This window comes from Pezoporus occidentalis, unplaced genomic scaffold, assembly GCF_034315485.1.
Source record: "Pezoporus occidentalis ecotype Australia unplaced genomic scaffold, CSIRO_AGI_Poc_V1 ctg220, whole genome shotgun sequence".
Classification (NCBI taxonomy): domain Eukaryota; kingdom Metazoa; phylum Chordata; class Aves; order Psittaciformes; family Psittacidae; genus Pezoporus; species Pezoporus occidentalis.
Window position 1 is genome coordinate 404018 of NW_026914073.1, and position 25165 is coordinate 429182.

The 25165-nt window shown below is 49.4% G+C and overlaps 1 protein-coding gene across 4 annotated transcripts in view; it reads left to right on the forward strand.

Annotated features, from left to right (window-relative positions):
• The window catches only part of DNAI1 (dynein axonemal intermediate chain 1), a 154228-nt gene extending 129298 nt beyond the window's left edge, over nt 1–24930 (forward strand). For all 4 annotated transcript variants that reach the window (XM_062620365.1, XM_062620368.1, XM_062620369.1 and 1 more), the window contains one exon: nt 24648–24930. In XM_062620365.1, coding sequence (XP_062476349.1) covers nt 24648–24752 — 105 coding nt within the window. In that variant the 3' untranslated portion in view covers nt 24753–24930. The remainder of the gene's footprint in view (nt 1–24647) is intronic.
• The last annotated feature ends 235 nt before the right edge of the window (nt 24931–25165 follow it).

Sequence of the window (25165 nt, forward strand, 5' to 3'; positions counted from 1 at the left end):
TGTAATTCCCTAGGTCATCCATTTTCCCCTTCTTGAAAATGGGGGTTATATTTCCCTTTTTCCAGTCATCAGGAACTTCACCTGACTGCCATGATTTCTCAAATATGATGGCCAGCGGCTTCGCAACTTCATTCGCCAGCTTCTTCAGGACCCGCGGATGGATCTCATCAGGTCCCATGGACTTGTGCACATTCAGATTTTTAAGATGGTCTTGAACCAGATCCTCTCCTACAGTGGGCCCAAGATCTTCATTTTCACAGTCCCTGCGTCTGCCTTCCAAGACTTGGATGGTGCAGTCAGAGCCTTTGCCAGTGAAGCCTGAGGCAGAGAAGTCATTCAGAACCTCAGCCTTCTCCAAATGCAGGGTAGCCAGTTCTCCCGAGAGCTTCCGGAGGGGGCCTACATTGTCCCTAGTCTGTCTTTTATTCGCTACGTACCTATAGAATCCCTTCCTTTTATTCTTAACATCCATAGCCAAGTTTAATTCTAACTGGGCCTTAGCTTTCCTAACCTGGTCCCTAGCTTCCCGAACAACATCCCTGTGTTCTTCCCAGGCTGCCTGTCCTTGCTTCTGCCTTTTATAAGCCTCTTTTTTCATTTGAATTTTCCTCAGCATTTTAGGGGGAGAGTGGCTGAAATCTCTTATTGAGCCTATCCCCCTCACCAGCACTGCCTCCTTTGCTATCTCCTTGCTTCCACCTCATACTCTCCAGCAGCACCCACAGCACACAATGCTTTCTCAGTAAGTGGCCCTGTTTTTGCCTTATCTCCAGCCTCAGTGGGATGCATCTGAGGTCCAGAGCTAGGATGTTGTAAATGAACAGTGAGGTGCTTGATCCTGAACCTCAGTGCTTTGTAGCTTTGTGTTGCTGTGACAGGGAGAAACTTGAAAGATTTCAGGACCAGAACAATCTGTTTCTGTTCTTAGTATTTTCCTGTAGCTGTGGAGGTGTTTCAGTGGCTGTGAGGAATGAACCAACCAGCACAGGAAGTTGAATATGAACTCTCTCCTTCGGTCCCAGGAGGAGACATCCAGACATACCCAACTGCAAATGTGATTGTATTTACAGAATGAAGCTGTGCATTAGATATTCTCAAGTCACATCAGCCCTGGACTGGTGAGTGGTCTAGCACTGAGGGAAGTACATTTTATCCCCAAATTTTCTATCATAACAGCTCTTACATGACATTATTCTGAGAGAAATTCTGAGAGCAGCTGCCCATCTCTGAGCAAAAAGCACTCACCTCTCCTCTTCAAATGGCCTGAGTCGTGCTCTTCTGGTGCCGTAATTCTCAGTCTGTCTGTTTTCATGCAAATGCTCCTCTCTTGTTGAGGTTCCCACAGTCACTTGTGTGCTGTTGGAGCAGTGGCCAACGTTCATGTGTCTCTTTCAGGGCTGGCTAATTGCACAGTGACCCAAAAGCACAAGGCACAAGCAGTACTAGAGGAATTTGGCATCAAGTACTGCTGTGCCTTGCTTACATCAGGACTGCCTCCTCCAGATGCGTCTTGACCCCCTGATAAGGAGGCACACACAAGTAAGCTTGGGTCTCATAAATGCTGACCTGCAGCTTCATGGCTTTGCTTCCTCTTGAGATTTGCAAATGCTTTTTGATTTCCTGTCAGTCCCTCCCCTGTTATTTAGGCTGGTTGCAGATAGGTGCTTTCTGTGCTGTTAAGGGAAAAGCTGAGCACCTGTGGCATTGATCCAGGGACTCGTGAAACCCTTTTTCTGCCCATTCACAGCTTTCTGTGTTGCTTGTGTAGGCCTTGTAAAGACATATGCATGAGCTTTGACTCCTTGATACAGGAAGGAAGCCCAGTGCTAGGGGCCTTCAACAAGAGTAAGAGACACATCTATAGGGAAAGGTTGCCTGAGCCTGCCTTGGACCAGGAAGAGCTGGAGATGATTGCTCCATCAGTCCCTGCTGTTGGCACATGCTGGCCCTACCACGTGCTGAAGCCAGCAAGAGGCTTGTGTACAGCTTGCCAGGGTGTGAGCAGCATTACTTGTGACCTATGGCCATTTTGCTATGCAGATCTGTGACTCATAACTCTAAATCAACATCTACTGAAGAGAATACTGATGTGCACTGGCAAAAACAGGCTTTACTACCCCTTCTGCCTGCTCCCTCCCTGCCATGCTTTCCTGCCCTGCCACTCTTTCCTGCCCTGTCACTCTTTCCTGCCCTGCCACTGTTTCCTGCCCTGTCACTATGCTGGGAAACCCATTAGTGGGAAGACCTTCACAGCCCCCTGGGATCCCTTTTTCCTCCATTGACCCACATCAGGGTATCTTCCAGTCTAGCATAGCCTGAGATAAAATGAGGGAACTGTTTGGACCTGATAACCTGTTTCTTGAGGAAGGAGATGGTTCATGGCCTTCTTGGGCAGAACTGAAGCCTTTGGGTATTTATCTAGAGAGCCTGGATATACCGATTGTGCAAAGGGGAGTGGCTTTGTGGCATAAATCTTGATGTCTAAGAGCATCACATCACACGTACAATGAGTTCTGAATCCCAGACACAGATGTGACAACCTTAGATACTGGCAGTGTTTGAAGAGCTAACCCAAACAAACCAGCAGTAGATCTGAAGGACTTGAATCTTCTCTTATTAAATCAGTTTTCTTCATTTTTTGAGAACTAACTTTTGAGTTATTTCAGAAAATGTGAAGGGAGAGCTCTATATAACTGCAGGATTGCTGAACCCCAAGGTCAGAGAGCTGGGTTTTTATTCCTTTTCACTGTTCCTGGCTGCATGTCTTCAGCCTTACCTCTGGTGTGTAATATCACTTCCTATGACTACTCTGTTTGGCAGTTGGTGGAGAAACAACATCAGTGTATTTACAAGTTATTTTAAGCTGAAGTCAATTCCCTGTGGTCAGGATAAAGTGTGTTTAGTACATTTAATGGAAACGTTGGCATTTGGAGCATGAAAAGGTCCCATTTTAAGAAAATTCAGTAGTACTTATAAATTATTTCTAAAGTGCAAGTCTCATCCTGTGAGGTGCTGCGTGGTGTCAGGGTGGCACTGTCAGAGTCAGAAGAACTGTCTTTGACTTCCTAATTTCCTCTTTGAAGATCTGTGTAATAAAAAGTGTTGACTGTGTTTGGAAGTGATGCAAGACCACCTCATGTGCAATTCTAGGGATTTGGAGTAAAAGTGCTAGTTTTTCTAGCACTAGCATTAGACAAATCACTGAGCTGAATGCCCCTCTCTAGACATAAATCTGATGTGTGTCCATTGGATTTGCTGTCCTCTGAATTTGGCCTTATTTTGGTGAGGTCTTATTTTACTCTTTCCCTTATATTTCCCCACGATGGTACAGTTATGTTCCTACACGAACTATTTTATCTGCAGGCATTGCATCTTCTTCCCTATGAACAGGTTGTGCCTTGCTGTGCGCCATCCTAGAGCTCCCCAAGCTCCAGCAGATTGGGCTTTGCTCCTCTGCAGCCCAGTGAGCCCTTCACTGCATGATAAGGAGCCCTGCTTCATGGCTTCAAAGGACTTGAATTTTGGTTAGATCTGCAATTGCCTGGATATGCCTGTTCAGTTTGAACAGCTCCTCTTTGGGACAGAGACTCTCTTTTCCTCAGTGCCTTGGCAAAAAGCCGTGGCAGCAGAGATGTGGGCACAGGGTAACGTTATGGCAAGAGAGGCGCTGCCCAGGCTCGCGGGCAGCTTGGCTCGCCTTTCCTCCCTGTTTCTTTCTTTAGCTGGCCTCTGCGAATTTATTTCCATGCACATGACTTCAACCCCCTCCAGGAAACTGAGGGATCCAGTTCTTTCCCTGAATAACAGCCCCGGTACAAAGGCAATGGGACCCCCGGGGGAACAGGCTGTTTCCAAAGCATGCCTTTGGCAGAGCCAGCAAGGGAGACTTTTTGGGAGACTCATTCTCCCTGCAGTGTCTGGGTGTGGGAGCAGGTCTACCAGCCTGCAGCCTCTCCTCCAGAGGCTATCCTGTGCTCAGCCCCCTGCCATAACTGATCATGACTCTCTGTGGATGGAGGCAACTTGGATGCATATCTTCCAGGTCATCTGAGGGTGAACTGATCTTTGGACAGAGCCCCAAGGAGCTCTTATGAGTGCAGCTATTCCTGAGCACTGGCTCTGCTGCAGGGGTGTGAGGAGTAAAGCTTGTTAACTCAGCCCATAAGGCACGTTTGAAGGGCAAGGTGATGGCTCATCATGATGATGTGGTGTAAAGCAGTGGCTGGGGCCTGGGACACCCAGCACTGGTCCTGGACCTGGCCTCTGCATCTCTTTGGATGAAATGCAGTTCTTCTCCATGTGGAAGTGGGATGAGGACACGCATCTACCTGGGAGCTGTGAGAGGTGTCTGTAGATGCTGTGTATCTGCTTTCCAACAGCCTCTCTTCTCGGTGCATCCCTCCTGCTGAGTGCTGTTGGGACACATCCAGTACAATTAGAAGAGGAGACAATATTGGGGTCCTGATGGACAACTGTGTCTCACCAGGGCCCAGTGCCTGGCAGACTCTCCTGCCTTGTCTGTCACAGAAAGACAGTTGGATGTCACAGGCTACCAACCCTGAAGTTTCAAGCTGGGGCAGCAATGTCACTGGAAAACTGGTGAAAATTAGGAATGTGACACCAAAAGATGCTTGCTGACAACAGGAAGACACAGCAGTGATGTGTGCACTGTTACAGCCTCAGCCCAACAACCCTGTCTTGGCCCTGTGCTGCCCCTCAGCTGTCTGTGCTGGCAGACGGAGTGAGAAGGGAAGGATAAGAGAGCAGGTCCCTGTGCGGGACAGAGGGAAGAGGTGGCAGCAGTATGAGGAAAAGGACAAGCAGCAGGATCATGGCATGAGCTGGGACAAGCAGGCATTCTGCAGGTGTCCTGGCCAGAAAAGCACACAAAACCCTGGGAAGCAGGTGAGCAGGTCTGTCTTGCTCTGCACCTCCATAAGTGTTGGTTTGGCTTCCGTTTGTGCTGGTCATACAATTTAGGTGGAAAAGTGTAACCAATTCTCTCCATATCATGGCTGTGCAGTGTCCTGGACACTTGAATCCTCAATTCAGCAGGTATGGCAAATGGGACACTGGACTTCATTTGCGAGACCCATCCTAGTCATGGTTTTTGTGTTGCCTTACTGGACCTGGCAATGGCCCATAGCTCAGAGAAAGTGAGCTTTTATTGCCCTTGGTTGTGATATTACATACCTTGTCCCTGGGCATTGTCTGGGCACCCTGGGGCAGTCTCTCCCTGCAGAACACAGTGGTATTTACTGCAGTGACAAAGGAAGGAAGTTTGTCATGACGTGAAGTAGAGAGAGATGAGGCTACGAGAGCCAGAGGAACAGCTTGAGATTTGGCATATCCCTGTAACTCCTCCTGAGCCCCTGCCAGAGCCTGACACCGCCTTCCCCAAACAGTCGGCCTGGGTTGGAAAGAGCTGAGGCTGCTGAAGGAGACACAGAGGGCAGCTCCCTGCCTGGGAGATTGTGTCTGTGCCACTGTAAAACACATCCCTATTGCATTGCTGTAAAAAGCCCTTCATTTGCAGGCTTTGCTTGTGTGTTTCCTGATATTGGATGCATCAAGCTACAAATTTCTATGTACCTTTGCATGCCCTGATCAAAACCATTGCCTGCTCCCAGTCTTTGCCATGCCTTTCCCCAACTCACCTTCATGCCACCTACCAGCATCCTCTGAAAGAAAAGAAAGGGAGACACCTGCAGCAGCAAGCAGGCCAAATAAATGGCCCTTGCTCAAATTAATTTGATGGGCTCAATGGGGAATTGTTTAAATGAGGGAAAGGAAGGAATTGCCGGTGAATGAAATATCTTGCTGCTCACAGTGATGGAGCTGACGCAGAAGGATTATTTTTATCCCATGGAGAAAAGGAAGAGAAGAGCCCTGCACAGCAGAGAAGAGGGGCTGCCTTACAGTCGTGCTGGCTATGTGAGATGCAGTGATGGCTGCAATCAAAGCAGCTCGAGGGTTCTCCCGGAGGGAAGCTGTTATGCTCCAATTCACTGACTGCTTCTGTGACACAAGATACCAGGCACCAACTGTGTGAGGCCATCTCAGGGCAAATATGCTCCTTCTCTCCCCTACTGCTATGTCCCACCAGGGAGCTGGCTATGATCCCACTGTGGGTGTCCAAGCTCTTCACCCCCAATGGGGATCTGGTCACTGAGAGACTGTGCTGCCTGAGCAGTGTTGTGTTCACCACCTGCAGCCCAAATCTTCTCATTGTCCCTGATCCCATGAGCTGTGCCCTTGCTGCATGGTGTCCTGTGGGTGCAGGTTTATCACTGCCCTCTCCAGTGCAGAGGAATCCTTTTACCTGCCTGGCTGTGATCATAGAATCAACCAGATTGGAAAAGACCTCTAGCATCATCGAGTCCAACCATTACCCCAGGACTGCCAAGATGCTCCCATTTCTCTGCAGACTGTTTCACAGCATTACAGGACTGCTAGGTCCTATCCGCATGATTATCCCTCTAACCCCAGCCCTGATAGCAGAACACTTCCTCCCCACAATCCTCTATTTGTGCAGGGAATTGTCCCTGCTCATTTGCAGTATCTTGCTTTTGTCCCTGTTAAATCAGGTACAGGTTTTCCAGGTCACGTTGCTGGTCCAGCAAAGTAATTTCAGATTCTGGTCCTGCCTTCCTGGACACCTGAAGCCTTCCCATCTGTCCCAGTGTCCAAGCACTAACAGAAATGCTGACCAGATTGCTCATGGAGACATGAGCATCACACACAACTCTGTGCTGACAGTTCTGGCACAGCTATTCAGCTGGGTTTTACCAGCTTCTACCTACTTTATATAGATCTTTTGCCTCACATGAGAATTGGAACACACAGGTAGGCAATGGGAAAGTCTCCCTGAGGTTAAGAGTAAAGACTTCTGTTTCTTTCCTGTCCACAATGTCTAGTATCTTGTTGCAACATGAAATCAGAGTGGTTCAGCATGACTTCTGTGGTACAAATCTGTGTGAGCTGTGATGCGTCTCCTCACAGGCACTTACAGGTTGTTGGTTGTTCCACTCATCTCTGAAAAGTGAGGTTAGACTGGAGGTCTGTCATTCTTTTAAGTTAGTTACTGCATTTACCTTTTTCAGCTTTCTGATCCCTGCCATCCTCTGAAATTCCCCAAGGTAAATGCTTCAGATTAAAGCCATTAGGTCAAGTCAATGTGAAAATAGCTGCCTCCCAAGGGGCTGGGATGTTGTGACCAGGATGGTCTCAAACACTATAAGCAAGCAAAAGCATGTGGGCAGAGATTACACCCTTTATCAGGCAAACCAATATCCCTGGGATGAAAAGAGAAGTGCATGTGCCTTAAAGCTTGCCTTTTATTCCCTAGATATGTATTTGTTGAGCTAATAAGAGGCATTGCGTCTCCCTGCCAGCCTGTGCTGTCTGAGTACATGCTAACCCCTGCCTTGCTCAGCCAGAGCAGATGTCTCCCCACATGGTTGCTGGTTTCAGCTGTGGTATCCTGAGGACCTGAGCCTGCAGGAAAGGGGAAAAGTGCCTTTCAATGAGTGCAGAGAGAACCTGGATGTGAGCACTGCTCAGTCTCTGCTTTCTTACTTTTTTGCCTCCTCTGACTTTCTGACTATATTGACTTGCTGTCAGGAGGGAGGCACTGAAACCAGAATGTCCAGAAACCGGTTTTGCAAAGGCAGCTGTGAGACTGGAGGGTGCTCATCCCTCTCCAAGATTAGGCCTCCTGCTCTACTCTGCACTGAAGCAACCTGCTAATCCAGCAAAACGAAGGCAAATGTTCTCATTCTGTCTGGCCTGGGCAGCCAAACGGCATCCAGTGGAAGTGCAGGAAATCAATAATTTAGTGTTTTTTATGTCATTAAAAAGAGCGCATCAGGTTGTGCACGGTTACAGTTTGTAACACAGCAGAGCAAAACGCTGATGGATTGTGTTTCAATTACTGCTTGCTCAAGAAGAAAAACTGTGCTATAAAAACACTGCAGCCCAAATGGCTCCTGCAACCTGGGGGCTGGGAAACTTGCGCTGCACAAGGACAAGGGAAGCCCAGCCTGAGAAACCTCAGCTCATCCACTGCCATGAGCCAAAGGCAGTGCTATAGAGATACCATCTCACTCAGCCCAGCTTCACAGAGTTTCTCAGCCTAAAGCATCAGCGAAGGAGAGGGGTCTGGGTCCTGCTCCTGCAGTGGGGAGAGGCCTTAAGTGCAGGTCTTGAGGATGAAGATCCTGACGTAGCTGTAGGGAGCAAGGACTTGCAGAGGGATCTGTCATCCTTCTGCAGTGGCAGGGGAAACTCTCTGGTTGCTTCCCCCTTGCCTGTGTAGGGAAATATCACTCTTCAGGGTGTTTATACCCTGCGCATAGCCAGGGATGTGCTGCCAGGCATGATTTTTCACAGACTGGTGCTGTAGGCAAGGTCTTCTGCAAGCAGTCACATCTTCATTTTGAGTCAAGGTTAGTCTGAGCTGTAACTCAGAAGAGCAAGAAGAAAATGGAGCACCACCACTGCCTCCCTGCAAAGGGAGAAAGAGACAGGGCTTGGCACAGAAAGCTCCAGCCCTTGGTTCCCTTTTCTCTGAAACAGTCATAACAGTTGTGGGCACAGGCTGAGCATGTTTTCCCAAGAGCAAGGCAATCAGCTTCTCCCCTTGACCCAGCTTGGAGTCAGTGGCAGGGGTTCACTGTCCCCCCACACTTCACAATGCCCCCTCCATGATTCACAGTGCTTCACAGTGACAGTTCTTGCTTTCTGCAGGCTGCAGTGAAACCAGTGACTATACCTTGTCCTTGCTCCTCCCTGTGAGTGAGTGAGTAAGCCCCAAGTCAGTGAAAGGCTTGGGCAGACTGGACTGAAAGGTGCCGCAGAGGTGTCACAGAGTGTGTGATGTGGCTGAGGGAATTTGAGGAAACTTAAACGCTGCAATCAAGCTATTTTTCCCTGCTTCAGAGAGAATTGCTTGTCTATCAGTGTGAGACCTCTTAAACATGGCCACACTCCCTATGCACTCACGACTCTGTGTGCTTTCAACCTTGTTGGCAAATGTTGTTTGACTCAAGCCTGTGATAAACCTGAACCAAGGTATTATTTATAGCCTGAAAGAATGGTTCGACATGGACTCTGTCTTAGGAATAAAAGCTCTGTTTAAAAGAAAAAACACTTCACAAAACCTTCATGGATTCACTTTAAATTTCTTTTTCTTTAAAAGAAAAAGCACTTCACAAAACCTGCAAGGAGCTGGGACCAGCAGATCTTTCAAGGTAACTGTAGGTAGGGAGATGAGTCTGGCAAGGTTTGGTAGGGTATTTTTGTGACCCAGCTCTTGTTGATAGTGCTGTTTGTATCAGGTGTGAGTGTTGCTGCTCAGTAAAGAGCAGCAAACCCAGATGACTTGGTGCTGTGGTATTGTTTTAACAAAGCCCATCAGAGCTTTGTTACCAGCCAGAAGCAAGGTAGCACAGGGTGGATATAAATCCCATGCAAACCACCCTCAAAGCTGTGGGGCTGCATCCTGGAACTGGAGATGCTGAAAGAGGCTTGAATATTGTAAAGGAAAGCATGGACTCACAGTGTATCACTGAAATACTGACCAAACATGGGGTCTGGCTGCCTCACTGGGTTGATTCAGGAATGAAACGAGGGTCCTGTGTTTGAGAGCAGTGTTACCAAATCTATCTCCAGCTGCAGTAGACACATCCAGGGTTGACGCTTCAGTGGAGGTGATTCATCGACCAAAAATGCAAACTAAAGAGAAAGGGGGTTTATCTGAGGTCTGGAAAATGTAATTTCAAGGAGCTTTTTAAGAGCTTACAAATAAATTAAGCCATAACTTCACCTCAGCCTAAAAGCACCTGTATACAAAGGGATTCACAGTGGTGGAAGCTCTTTATATTAGGAGAAAGAGACAAAATGGGATTTGGCTGCTAACCAAACTCAAACAAGGACATATTTATCATGGCACTAGCTTGTCTGTGTCCCTCAAGCGCCTTCTGTTCAAAACTCTTTGTCTTATACTGAAAGGTGTGCTTTAGCTTCAAGAGGAGTCGTTGGTGTGATGAGTTTACTGACTGGGGCTGTGTGAATCATGATGGTTATTTCTGGGCCCAGTGTTAAATCTGCTTCTGCTTTTGATCTTCTTGAAATTATAGGGGATTGACAGGCAGCATCACAGAAAGAGACTCAGACCTTTTATAAAGAGGTGATCCCAGTCTGGAACAAGCCAGGTAGCTGTATAGGAAGAGATTTACAGACTCCTGAACTCTTCAGTTCTCTTTATTCTGGTTTATTTATTAGCTTATGTGTTAAATAACTGTAAACACTCAGAGACAACAATGTGTTACAATAACAGCAAGCATAAGTCTACATTAAATCAATGTTATCCCTTTTCTGCCATTGAGATAATGCTGGTGGGAAAAGATATACTTGCCCCACATGCTCCCCTCTTCCCAATAAGGACAGGGAAACAGTCTTCACTTTGTGATCCCTGTGGTGCCAGCTCTCACAAATTCAGTCCAGCTTCCTCCTTGGTCCTCTAGCCATCTGCCTCAGGATTCTGCTCTCCGTGGGTTTTCTCCAGTGCTTCCTGCTTGTCATTTTTCACTAGGAGACCTTTTCCTCTCTTTACCCCTCTATTACCAGCATTAACCCCTCCAATACCAGGTTTCAAACCCACCTGTACAGCTTTCTGAACCTTCCAGTACCCTGGGAGGAGGGTCCTGGGGAGCTTATTCCCTCTTACAGTGTGCCAGTATTCCCCAGGGGCTGGGAATTGCCCTGTTGAGGGTTGGGTTGCTCTGCACCAGTCCCAACGCTATGAGCAATATATGGTTAAGAGAGTATTTGCTTAGAGATGCTGTCTGTAATAAACAGCACAACAGAATAGGGTAGACCTGCAAAATTCATCCTTCAGTTTACACTTGGTAGGGAAGAACATCCTGGGATCACAGAGTCACAGGCACACTCAGTCTGGAAGGGATGTTGGGAGTCTGTATTTCAACCTCCAGCTGAAAGCAGGGTCAGCCCTCACGTCAGACAAGGTTGTTTCAGGGCTTAGGCTAGTCTTAAGAACCTCCAAGGCTGAAGATCTCACAGATCTCACTCTTTTGAACCCCGTTCCAGTGCCTAACTGTTGCCGCAGAGAAAAACTCTCTTATGTCACACTGAATCCTTCCCTGTTTCAGTTTATGGCTGTTTTAACTCATTCTACTGCTGCACTCCCATGTAGAGAGCCCATCTCTGTCCCCTTGATATATCCTCCTCTTGGGCACTGTTAGATCACGCAAACTCATCTCTTCTCCAGGATGAACAAGCCCAGCACCCTTAGTGTCTCCTTGGTGCAAATTCTCCAGCTCTCCTCAACAATCTTGGTAGTCTCTGCTAGACTCAGTCTGTTTTATCAATATCTCAGTTGAGCCATTAAAACACCTTCTGCCTCTTCCCACAGGTGAAATAGGAACCTTCCTATCCATTAGCTGAAAATGAAAACTTTTTACAGCCTGTTTTTCATCACCAGGGGCAGAGAACAGAAGCACTGAGCCAGCACAGCCATCACCTCCTTATCTTATTTCTTTCCTCCTTAGAAAGTGCCTTTTACCCAGTGACTAAGTGGCACCATATAGCATTAGGACAGGAGGTGAGAGGGGTTCACCCTCTTCTCTTCCTCCTACCTCCCAACTTTCATTAACCCTCACACAGTGTTTCTTAATTAACACATTCTGGCTTGGAGCTGCCTGCCTGTGTTACAGCCTTATGGAGAAAATCTGCTGAAGCTTTATCTATTGTATGACAGGAAATATTGAACACTTAGGCTTCTAGTACTAAATTGACAGCAGCTCTTATGCCATACATCACACACGGGTGAAGCGTGGTTCTCACCTTCAGCATCCATAGCCATCCTTGGCTTTACCTGTCCCTCCTGCAAATCTTCTTCTGTGGTTGTGTACTTGCCTTTCTTCAGACTTTTGATGCCAATCCACAATGACAAGTGCATGGCTGAGCTAAGCCAGGAGATTGCAAAGGTTAGGCCAGACGTGGGAAGAATAACGGGCTGAAAAATCAATGGAGCAGTTACCAGTAGGATAAGTGGGAAGATAGCTCAAAGCAGTCTGCAGATTTATTGTGGGCATTGTCCTCACTGGCATTTCAAATTCCCCATCGATTACTTGGGGTATCTATTAGAGATCTAGCAGAAGTCTTTAGCAGGCCTGATAGAAGAGGGGGTCAGAAGGACTTTGAAAGACTTTGCATCTGGACTGAGAATTGGGCTTGTTCAGCCTGGAGAAGAGAAGGCTCTGGGGAGACCTTAGAGCAGCTCCAGTGCCTAAAGGGGCTGACAAGAAAGCTGGAGAGGAGCATTGGACAAGGGCCTGCAGTGACAGAGCAAGGAAATGGCTTTAGACTGACAGAGGGGAGACTGAGATGAGACATTAGGAAGTTCCTTCCTGTGAGGGTACTGAGGCACTGGCACAGGGTGCCCAGAGAAGCTGTGGCTGCCCCATCCCTGGCTGTGTTCAAGGCCAGGCTGGACACAGGGGCTTGGAGCAACCTGCTCTAGTGGAAGGTGTCCCTGCCTGTGGCAGGGGATTGGAACTGGGTGAGCTTTAAGGTCCCTTCCAACCCAAACCACTCTGGGATTCTTTAATTCTATGATTCTGTGACATCTCAGAAGGAGATGAATTCACTGAAGACCTTTGCAAAATACCAAAAAAACACTGGTCTGAGCTGTCTTTGATCCTGCTTTGGTGCAGAGCCCAGACAAAGTTCTTATGGTTGAAGGACTCAGATATACAACAATAAACCCAACCTGCTTAGCAATCCCTTGTCTGCAACATGATGTGATTTCCGTGGGGAGCGAGGTGAATTTGGCTCGTGTGTTCACCACAATAGCATTCAAGCCCCAGATGGTCACAGAGGAAATGTTGCATTTGTCTGTGGTTAAGTCAGGGTTTGCTGGAATAAATCAGCTCTGTTACAGGTTCTTTGCTGCTCTCATTGGATTTCTGGCTCATTTACAGATGATTGCTGGAGAGGTTAAATTACAAACAATAACCATTCACAGTGACCCAGGCTTCTTAAGGATTTTACAGGCTAGGGAGAGGCTGGCAATATTTTCCTAGCTAGCTTCTTCTCACCTTTGGAATGATTCAGCTCTCACTTAGCATTTTTATGCATCTTTGTGGCAAATAGGGTGTTAATGAAAGTATTATTACTGGAATTAAATTTGGATTTAATTTTCTGAGCACAAGTGTCCCCTTTCTGTCTTCCTTTTGTTTCCTGCTTGGTTGCCAGCTGTGAAAATATCTCTTTTCAGGATCGCTCTGGATGCCGAGGCACTTGCGCAGTGCCAGGCGTGCAGCAACGCAGTGGGCTCATCCCCTGCTGGGCTGTGTCTCACCCAGCTCTCAGATGATGCTGAGCACTCCTCCGCAGTGAGAGGGAAGAGCAGGATCAGCAGAGTGCCTGGAGAAAACACTGTGTCCTGGCGTTTGTGGTGTCTGCATCTCACAGCACTTTACGCATGCAATCCACATGGTTTTACTGGAGAAGGAGGGGTGAGGCAACATCACTTTATAAAACAATTGCTTCCACCATTCCTCTAGGTCAGTTTAGGCATCTCCTACATGCTGGTGAGGAAGGGCAATTTTGGTCATCATCTTAAGGACTCTCAAAACATCACCAGGTTCTTGTTCAGTCTTTATTACTTCCTCCCAGACCTGCAGCCTGACACCACGTCTGGGTTTCAAGCAGCTCCTGACATTAGGACAATACCAGGAGGATCCATACATGGGCTCGGATCAGAACAGAAGCAGGAGAGTCTGGGAAGAAGTGACCCCTCTGATACGCTGATCTGACCACACTGGGGGAATCTACAGTCAGAATTAATATCCAGATGTGGCAAAATCTCTACCATCTCCATCAAGGAGGTACCTCCTCCAAGGGCCCTCCAGGACAAGTGCTGGCTGTTTGCCTCCCAGCATTGTCCCAGCCGTGTTCCTCTCTCCCAGGTCCAGCAGCACAAAGAGCAGGGCGAGGATATTTGCTGGCGTGCTGAGGTTTTCAGACTCAGTAAGGTGACAGGCTTTGTACCAGTGTTATTCTGTTAATTCAGCACTTAGTGTTACACATGTGCATCAGCTTCAGTTAACCTCTGCTAACGGGTTCCCTCTAGTCCTTAAATCTGCAATTAATTGTCTGATAGTTGTTTCTGCCAACTTGGCCACTGTCTTGTTGAAGATGTCAGCTTATGCTTAACCTTGTTCTATCTCTGGTCCTGATGGAACTTGCTGAGCGATGGGGAGATTACCTTGGAAGTGCTTACCTTAAGGACCTTAAATGACTTCTACATCGTCTTCTTCCCAGCCTGCCTTTATTTCATAATACTACATTGCAAAGAGACTCCATTAGTTTTAGCAGCCTGTTTAGCAGATAGGTTTAACTGGTCTATGGCCCTGAAGTAATTACATTTTGGTACAACAGAGACACAGCAGTGAACATGTGAAATTAATTCAGATGCAGCATCCTGGTCAGTCACTCAAAGCAAAGAGCAGTTTAGGGAGGCCATCCCCTGCCACACTGTGACTGCGCTGTTGGCAGCATGGACAATCACTAGGAATAAATCCCTCTTACATTTTCCATAGACAATGTTGGATTGGCTTTTCCTATGGTCAGTTCTTTCTTAAGATGTTTATTAGCATCAGAGAGATTGATTACTGCTCATATCTCTCTTCTGCCTCTGTTATAATTAAAACAGCAATATATGCATGAAGAAATTAGATTTTAATAATGCTTTTCTAAATAGGATGTCAAGGAGCTTAGTACAAAGACTTGGGCTGGAGCCAGATCAGCATCTTAAGACTGGATTGTCATTAAAATGACTGCCTTCTGCCTGGAAAGCTTACCCTAACACAGGGTCTAGATCTGCTTTTTAGTCAGACTGCACTTCATCTTTGCCTGCAGACAATATCTATGCTTCTGGGTGGCAGGGCCAGAGTCAGGCATGTGTAGGCACATGTCACCAATGCGTGTGGAATCTAGTCCTGCTGGTTAGACAGGAGCATCCCCAGCTCTAGCCCCATCACCATCCCCATCACTGCAGGTCAGGAGCCAATATCTGGGTCTGCCCTGCGTTCCTTCATGCAGAGAGGTTGTTGATCAGATCAGAGCGGATCTGCTCATTGCTGGCAATGTATCCTGGAAGGAAGTGAGGTCCTCCACGGGTGCCTGTGCCCCAGAGGTGCAGTCCCTGAGCTGCCTCCCAGCACGTCACTGGCTTTCTCCTGCATCGTTTTATCCTGCCTGCTTCTGGCTGATAGGCAACCCTTGGGCCCTGCATTTGCGGTTGGGCCAGGATAAATCCTCTCCTTTGTACAGCTCTTACTCAGACCCATATGGACTTCGAGGAGACATCCCAACACACAGTGATGAGCATCATTCACTAAGCAGCACTGCGTCAATCCTATCTTCAGAAGGTTGACACCAGTAAAGCTGCTAACCAGGAGCTCCCAGGCAACGGGGCACTGCGGTGCTGAGCTATGTCTATGTGTGTGGCAGGAGGGGTTTTCTCAGCAGCTGTAATAGGGTCAGATTCTGGGAAGAGCAGCAGGATTTCCCATGGATGTCCTGCATCCAGCTTCTTGCTGACCCTGTTAAAGCTCTGATTTACATGCTGCAGCATAACTCAGTCATAACTGATGCGATTTAGCGTGACGTCCAGCATAGCCCAGACTAATAGTGTATCTGTTTTCCAGGCATGAGAGTGTTTTTGTGGTGTTTATCATTTGGTTGGCCGTTTCCTGTGCAGCAGGTGGAGAGAAGCCATGCAAGTTGTTTAATCCGTGGCAAATGGAAGGCATAGTCTGAAGTAAACAGGATGTATTGTGGTGAGGATGGCGGAAAAATAGGAAGAGAGGGAAATGAGGTGGGAATAATCAACCAAGGAGCTGAGCAGAAGAAGATCTCACTTGCCAGCAGTGGCCTGCCATAGCAGAGGTGTTGTACTGTTGAACACAGGCAAGAGAAGGGTGAGAGGGACACGTGAGCTAATCCGTCTGCACAGCTTAGCAGTGCAAAGGCCTCAGCTCCAATTTGGGATACCAGGCTGGAAGGACGTGAGGAGCAAGAAAACACCAAGGACAACGTGGCCAGCTGAGAGGTTGGAATCAGGGAGATGCAGCGAGATGCGCACTCCTAAAGGGGTCCAGGGCTGACAGGGTGAGGAAGGCAGTGCTCTGAGGTTATAAGACGGCAGCAAAAGGCTTAGGGAAAAGGTTTCATTGGGTGTGAGAGGGACACACTAGCAGCCATCAGGAGATGGATTGGCAGCAGCGTCGTTGAGGGGGTTGGTTCAGAAGAAGTGGCATGCAGGTGATGGGATCAGAGCATGACAATCCGCTGCTTGGGGCACACTGTGGGTCAAGTGCTGGACAAGCATCTGTCAAAAGCAATTTAAAAGTAGCTGCTCCCACCATGGACCAGGGTGGATTAGTGCACTAACCCTTCCCAGCCCTGCTCCATGTGACACTGATTTAAATGAAAACTACACACAAGACTGTTGTTGAGATGACACAACTGCTCACACAGTTGAAGTACCTCGTGCTGTTTCTGGAGCATCCCTGAGTTCAAGTGCAGCCATGCAGAAAGGGAAAGAATGCTGTGGGCTGACATTAAAAGGCAGACTGAGCTCTTTCAGTAAACTGAACGGTATCAGTTGTAATACATCTTTCATGCCATTGACATTTAATGTTATTAAATAGCGGGCGTCTATGAGTGAAGACATTTCTTTTCACTTCTATTTATAGTACAACTAATTTTCCAGCATACTTGTTATTTGTCCAGAGTGAAGTATATTCATACATTTTCATGTTAGTAGCAAACAAGAATAGCTTTCTATGAAAATATTCCTATGAGAAGGTGCCATGTTAAGAGAGAAGCAGCAGCTGAACTTTCTTAAGGCAGATAAAAGGTGATTGCAGGGGGTATGCGTATGTATTAACAGTGGTGGCCAAAGACAGAGGTATTGTAAAAATTACAACGTTTAAAAATATACTGTTTATGCAGCTGCAGATGATCTCTCATGAGATTCTATGCCTATGAGATAACAGCAGTCCCAAGGTACTGTAGGAGCTGCGTATACACATCCGTGTTTGGTTTTATTAAACTCTAATCGGCAACTGCTTACTGAGCTGTCACATAAAAATGATAAAGTAATGCTGAAGTAAGAAAAAGAGATGCTGAGTAATAAGGAAATGTTGCTGGGTGGCTGATGGTGCTACCTGCCAGCTGGCATCGAGGGATGCAGCTTAAGACTGCCATTGTCCCTGTGCATTGCAGAGCATCTCCTTGATTTTGCCCCTTTGGATGGGTTTGATGTAAGTGCCTGTGGGTGCTGTGTGTGCCTGAGCCTCCTGCTGCAGGGCTGCTAGCATGAGTAGAGGGGTGCTGCAGATGTGGTAGACACAAGAGCTAGGGAAGCTGGGCATCTTTATAACTGTTTAGGATGCCTTGAGGCTTGGTGGCTGGGCCAGTTCACTAGAATTATGGCAACACTTGAAGTCAAGCTAGAAGCCAAGGTATTGCCTCTCTAGTGGTTTCTGTGGACAATCTCAACCAAAACCCACTTCTTGCTTACTTCCTTCCCAACACTTAGGTCTGAGAGACCCCACAGCTAAAACTTTGGGCACTAATAATCCCCACCAGCCTTACCATCCAATGCCATTATAACACGTGGCATGTGGACAAGCTTTGGGCAATGGGGTTTCCTACTGAGTGGGGCTAAGAGCTAATCCAACCCATGCAGAAGAGCCTGATGGCACTGCAGAAAGTCTGAACCTGGTAGGGGTGAATCTAGGGTTGGAGGGCAGTGGGGGATGCACTGCCTGTATCACAGTAAAGTAAAGGAAAGGGTATCCCATCCCTCTGTCCTTAGCCTAACAGTGGTTTACCCCACCAAGACTCCGTGGGCTGAAGGCAAAAGCTTTTGGGCTTGTTACGGCACCCCAGCCCTTTTGCAAAGCCTCTGTGGGTCTAAGAGGGTAATTAGCTTGCACACTGAGCACACAGATCCGTGGACTGACACTCCATGCATCTTGTGAGGAGTTTGTCATCTCACCAGGCTGCTCCGTTCGAGGCGGCTGTTGTTGGCTTGTCTCAGTGACTGAGGGTAATGATGCCCAAAGGCAAAGCTGTTCTCCATCCCTCGCACACGTACACACAGACACACACACACTGCTCACATTTAGAGCGCGGCCAAACTGTCCCCAGGGCTGGCAAAACCCTGTGTGACCTCCTGAAGGAGCGTGGAGCCTGTTGCTGATGCTTCCTAATCACACCATCTGTGCAAGGCAGTTAAGGCTATTTGCTCATGTGGCCCGTTTCAGACCATAATGTCTTTGGATAACTTTAAAATTTATCCTTCACTCAGAGATTGATGATATGTGAACTGAGGATCATGAGCACATCCCTGGTTTGAACCGTAAGTGTCAGATATGGAAAAGGCAGAAGACCAACTGGTTGAAATGGGTTTGGTGGGTTTCTGGAGCTGGTACTGGGATAAATTCAGGCCTTGACAAATCACTGTAATGCCCAGTTCAGAGGAGCTGAAGTCCCCCTGAGTTCGTGGGCTCTGTTTGTGCTGAACTTTGGACTCTTTCACTAAAGTTTTCATGCATGACTGCTAAATGTAGTCTTACTATGGCTATATTTAGGTGCTTAAATTAGTGGTGTGTAAGACACATTACTCATGGCTCTGGAGTTAGCAAGAACAGGGAGCTTTTAGTGTAGTTGGAAGCCAAATCACTTTGTCAGTGGCCTGAGCAGAAGCGCTCAGTGCTAAACCTTTCTTTGTCCTTAGGTGAGCCTGGCCTTGCCTGTCCTGCACCCTATGGAGCCCACAGCACCTCATGCTGCCCTGTGTACAGGGCTGGTGAGACCATGCTCCACACTGCAGTCACTGTGAGATGGGCTATGGTCTGAGCAGCTTCCCGTGCTCGGCCAGGGTGTACAGCTAGATCAGGCCAGCCAGCAAGTGCTTTCAGAGGGCTCTGTCAATGCTTCATTAAACGCTGTTAACACAACGTGCTTTGGAGGCACACTGCTTCCTTTTTCTCGAGCTCCTTGCTGAGGGCCAGTAGAGATTGCACCAGGAGACCTATCAGCATGAAAGCAGAAGTCAAACTCCTCCACAGCTTTGCCTGAGGCTGCTGAAACCCATGGGGAAGGGTTTAGCTGCTTCTGTGTGCACAGCTTTTGCTTGGCCAGAGAACACTGCGAGGGGGATGAGCAAGAGTGTGAGGTCCCAGCCAGCCTCCAGCAGAGCAGACACAGAGCTCTGATGATGACTGTCCTCCCTTATGGCCATGGATAAGGGCCTGACCTTGCTGCTAGCTCTCCGCTGCTGCAGAGCCTATCCATGCCATCAAATGATCCCTTTCTTCTCCCATGGCTCTCCGTAAGCCAGCCAGCCCTGTGGTGTGCTGCAGGCAGGTACCTGCCATTTAGACATAGGTGAACCCTGCCCTCCTCCTGCATGTTGAACATCACTGACGTTTGCTCCCATGCCTTGACTGGCAGATGGGTGCTGCTGAACCACAGTGCTGTGTCTTTGCTGGTTCCAATGGCTTCACTGGTGCCTCCCAGCAAGCAATGGCAAATCACTTGAGGCCATGGGACGTGTCTGCCCTGCTGTGCCTTGGCATGGTCCAGTGTAGGTGCTAGCAGAGATCTCTGACTCAGATACGTGAGCTGGAGCAAGGAAAGGTGCTTGACCTGAAGTGTTTTAGCTGAAGCTGGAGGGATGAGCATCTTTGAGGCCAATGATCCTGTGTGGCTGCTGACGCCTGAATGACCCAGTCATCCCCAGGGCGTTTCTGCTGGTTTCATTCCCTGCAAGGAGAACATTTCCTGCGTCATTTATTTCCAAACAGTAGCAGAATAAGCCTAAATCCTTATCTCCAGTCTGTCAGCTAATCCTTCCATGGGCCAGGAGCAGTGCTGTCAGATCAGGCTGTGAGTGTGACTCGGGGCTCTCTGTGGTTGATAAGCACGTTGCTGCTGCATGTAAATGGGCTTCTTAGGAGCCCAGATGTGGTCCTGGCACAGGCATCCTCCCCACCTCAGTGGAACTCCAGCTTCGTATCACAGCAGGTCATATCACACCCCTGTTGGTGCACGTTTGGTCAGAGGCCCAGGAAGCAGGTGAGGAAAATTTTGCTGTGTTGATGAAAGAGTTTGGGTTTCCTTTCTTTTTCCTTCCGTTTCCTAACAGAAATGCTTCAGGGGAGTCTCTTTGCTTTCATTTATTGAATGCACCAGACCCATCATCAGTGTGTTTGCTAATGGAGGAGGCCATACCCTGGAGGTATCACCTTAACCTACCCCTGAACAGGATAGAAGACACAAGAACAGGTCTTCTCCAGAAGCAACATACCTCTGAAGACCTGTCAGGCTGTGTTCCCCTTCGCACTGAAGATAATGAGGATGGGAGTTTTGGGCAGCCCCATTAACGCCTTCTTGGATCTTCTCACTGTCTGCAAAATCAGTCTGTAAAAGCTTAAACCTGTTTTGCATGGGAAGCTGGTGTCCCAGGTCACTGGGCTGCTGCGTAAAGTGTCCAGATCCTGTCTCAGAACAGCTGTGCCCAGAAATCCCATCCCATCAGGAATGTCAGAGACTGGGATTATCAGTGTCATGAAGAGAGCAGGGCAGGGCCAGGCCTGTGCCCTTGACCAAGACTCCGCAGAGAGAAGGGTTGCCTCTGTTCCCAGGGAAGTTACTGGGACTTTTCTCTCTGTTAGTGCCAGCGTGGTTGACTCCCTTGCTACTTTAAAACATAAACAAGTTTTGCTTCATTTAATTGAAACCCTACAGCAGATGTTTTATGATTATTACACCGATGGGGTGGGGGGAGAAGGATGCTGAAAACTGCCAGCTTTTATGGGGGAGTTTTATTAACTTGGCAGTTTACTGCTCAGCAAGGGAATGAGGGCATCAGCTGAGACACAGGAAATCCAGCCTAAGCGACTCCCATATCCTGGATGTAGAGTTCAGGATGTGCCAGTGTGGGTAAGGCTTGGCCTGGGGTCTTCAAACAGCCAGTCCTCATCCTTGTCCTTGCTCTGCCTTCACCCCTGGGGCTCCATCTCAGTCATCTTCCACCTCTTACTTCACTTCTAGTGTCAGTACTCACCTCTGAGGCTGAGAGGACCACTGAGGGCCCTGCAGCAGTTGTGCCCATGTCTATAGGGCCAGGACCCCCGTACCTCAGTTTATTTGCCTGGAGAGCCAGAACAGAGCCCAGGCGTAAGGCCAAGGGAGTGTGAGTGCAGAGGGGGATTTGGCCATGAACACAGCAGCATGAGGATATGTAGGGGGTCTCCTCCCCATCTCACCTCCATAGGGTCATGCTCTGTGAGCAGGGCAGAGTCCATCCCCACACAGCACCTTTTCTGCCCATGATGTGAGCTTTCCTGGCACGTCCCTCAGCACCATTTCAGCCAAAAGCATTTTGCTCTCCTGCTGGGAACTGTTAACAATAAAATTGATGCAAACACTACTGTGAGCAGCTCTGGTACCCGCTCGATGAGCTCCTCAGGGACAGACTTCCTCTGTAAGCACAGCTCTGCATCTGTCAGCTCCATAGGAGGGATGCTCTGCCCCAGCTCCCCCTCAGCTCCCGATGAGCCCTATGGATGTGGTATATAAGCAGAGATGCAGGTGGAGAACGGGTCAGCTACATGCCATGTGGAAAAGAGTACCCCTTCCCACACATGGCATCCGTCAGGAGAGAAAGCCCATCAGCAGCCATGCATGGAGGTGATACTTCCCTGCACCCTGCATGCTCCAGGAAACTGCAGCATCCCTGCTCCAAGAAGAGCTGTTCCTCAGAGGCCTGATGCAGGCAAAGCCCCTGCATCCAAGCAGATGCCCCGATGCTATGGTCATGTGTGTGACAGCAGCTCGGCCACTCACATGCACAGGCACCCTGGGAAAAGCAGATGGAGAAACAAAGGGAAACTTTCAATTCCAGTGCACCCAAAAGGACATTGTAATCTTCCTTCCCTGTGTCATCCTGCTTGCCTAGTTATGTGGCGTTAAATTAGGGCTCTGGTTTGGTTACGGCTCATTACAGGCTTGTGTGTGGCTTTGTTGCAGCTTGTTTAAAAGCACCAAAGGAGTAGAGTCAGTGTGAAAGTCAAGGTCTAAGGGACAGCTCGGTGACAGGAGCTGGGCCTTACCTGTGTCTGGTGACTCCAACAAGGTGCAGGACCCATGGACCTGGCTTTACTACCTGGAGGCCATCAGTCAGGCTCAACCAGTGGAGAGAGCAAAGGGCTTGGGGTGGAGGCAGGTTGATGGGAGGTGGCTTCATCATCACCTTTTCCCAGCTGAGCAAAGCAGTTGCCTCTTTAGTTAGTGTCCCACGGACCTGCGTATGGTGCTGTGCGCGACGCAGGGTGCCAAAGGGAGCGCTTTGAATGCTGTCAGGCAGCAAAGCAGCTTTTCTGCAGAAATAGCTGAGTCCTAAAATATCCCAGCAGCTGTGTTTATCCCAACGCTCCCGCTCGGAGAGATGCTCGGCTGTGACGTGGGCCGTTAGTACAAACACCGCTCGCAGTGCCCGGACCGGAGCCACGAAGGGCGTTGCTCACTTAGAGACACTAATACAAACCAGCACTGTCCCGGCATGCAATGGATGGGACTGGTAAATCTGAGCACTCGGATGAGCAGTGGGGCTCTCTGTGAGCAGAGGGGTTTAGGATTGTCCCCGTTCCCCCCTCCAGAGCTGCTTACATCCCATCCATGTCCTCCAGCAGCTGAGAAACCCTCTGTTCTGTCAGGATTGTGCTGGGCTGGAAGAAGGAGGAAGCCCAGGGATCATAGAATCCTGGAACGGTTTGGGTTGGAAGGGGCCTTAAAGCTTACCCAGTTCCAACCCTCTGCCACGGGCAGGGACACCTTCCACTAGAGCAGGTTGCTCCAAGCCCTGTCCAACCTGGCCTTGAACACTGCCAGGGATGGGGCAGCCACAGCTTCTCTGGGCAACCTGTGCCAGCGCCTCAGCACCCTCACAGGGAAGAACTTCTGCCTTACATCTAACCTGAACTTGTCTGGTTTCAGTTTAAACCCATTACTCCCAGGGACTTCTAGAAATGTAGAGAGATCCCTACAGCCTACAACTTCCTCTTTGTTGTGCATTGGCATTTTTTTTGTCAGTGCTGAAGGAAAGGTGCGTGTTTCTAATTGCTGCGAGGAGTTGATTCAGTAGGAAAAGAATTGATCTTTCCTAAGTGGGGAGAGAAGAAAGCAGATGCTGCTTGCTGCCATCTTGGCCTCTGAAAAGCATCCGTGTGCAGAGGCTGTGCTTTGGGGATCCATAGGGCTGGGATCCTGCTGGCACCTTTCCCAAGCCCCCCCTGCCAGACTGGGAACCAGCCTGTGCTTGGCATCTGGAGTGCCCAGAGCTGTGCTGACACAGAGGAGCTTCCCAGCCCTGGGTCAGGGACCCACACAGCTCCAGAGGCAAGGCAAGAGCCGGCAGGGTGGCAAAGGGCAATGGTGTGAGTGGAAGGCAGCGCTGAGCAATAGGATGCAGCAGCAGCGTGGGTGCTACTTTGGAGGAACCCCACAGGGTTGGACGCTCAGCTGCAGGAGGCCTTGGTGGGCTGAATGCAGGCTGGAGCGCTCCTCTGCTGCAGCTGTGTCTGCCATGACATGTGTCTGGACAGCCCCAAGTTATCACTTTCCCAAATCCTCTGAGCTCTGATGAGAGCAATGCACTGATGCTGCAGCCCACAGCCGCGGGACATGCTCTGCCCAAAGCATTGGGTGGCACTGGTACCCTCAGCAGGGACATCATCCCCCAGCAGCTCCTGCTTGGAAGCTCCTGATGCTCTGAAGCAAACGAGGACTGAACTGGACATGCTTATTTCCCTCATGCAATATGATTTCTCCCAGGATGCTGGTGGTTTGCTCTGGCACCCAGGGAGGGAGCTGATGGGTTGGGAGAGGTGCTGGGAAGTGTGGGAAGGTGCTGGGGTTGGCAGAGGGGTGTGCAATGGGGGACAAGGCTGTCTCATGGGACATTCAGGGTATGCCAGGGAAAAGAGAGCCAAAGCAAGGACCTAAAGCTCACCTGGGAGCCCTGACTCACTTCTTTCCCCCCTAGGTTAGGGGCTCTCAGCAGCCACTGAGAGACTTTTTCCCACTCCTGGGAAAAGCCATTTGAATGTGATCCCCCCTCCTGTGACTGCCTCTGCCCAGGAGCACTGCACGGGATGGGCATGGTGGGACCATTTTGGGGAGGTCTGGACACTGCACTGCTGTCACTGCTCTAGGAGTGGTGCATGCCTGGAGCCTCCCCGTGGGGCCTGGGGGGAAAGAGAGTGGTCCAGTCCCATGGAGCTGAGAACGGCTGGGAGGAGAGAGGCAGAAGAGGGTTTGTGTTGCTCTGGATCACCAGCTCCATTTCTGTCCGCACCCAAACCCTTCTGTACCACCTTTCCCGATCCACGGGGGCTTTTGCACATCTCACGGCACCTTGTGCTCGCAATACAGCCACAGGCAGGTGCATCCCCCTGTGGATCAGCTCCCAGTGAGGGCTGAGAGCTGGGACGCCGCAGCCCTCCCTGCTCACAGCTCTGCCTCACTTGCTCTCTTTGCAGGCGAAGAAAGGCCAGGAGGTTGAGAAGGGCCCCGAGGTGGAAATCGCAAAGCTGGAGAAGCTGCTGAACCTGGTGAGAGAGCCGGCGAATAAGACAGGGCTGTGAGCAAGGGGGAGCGGCGGCTCTGCTGGGGCCGCCGGCCGAACAAGCCCAGCTTTGATCGGCGGCTGCTTGGCATGCAAGCCACGGCCCCGCGCCGCCTGCTCTTTGCATAGCAGGAACACTTCGCCTCTGTGCCCGGGCAAATAAAAGGAGGTGCCGGGAAAGCTGCGGCAGGCAGGCGTCTCTGGGGTCAGGCAGGCTCCACTGCATCCTGTCCCGCACCGACCTTCCCACCCTTGGTTGGGCTTGCGCAGGGGGAAAGCCCTATGGAGGGCTTAAGGAAACCTCAGGGCTGCAGCTTCAGAGCAGCCAGCCCCACCAGGAGCGCGGCCCCAGAGGCTGAGCACTGCGCTGCAGCGCCCCATATATGTGGGGTCAGCCACACGTGGATTTGGGGTGGTAGCCTAAGCCGGTGG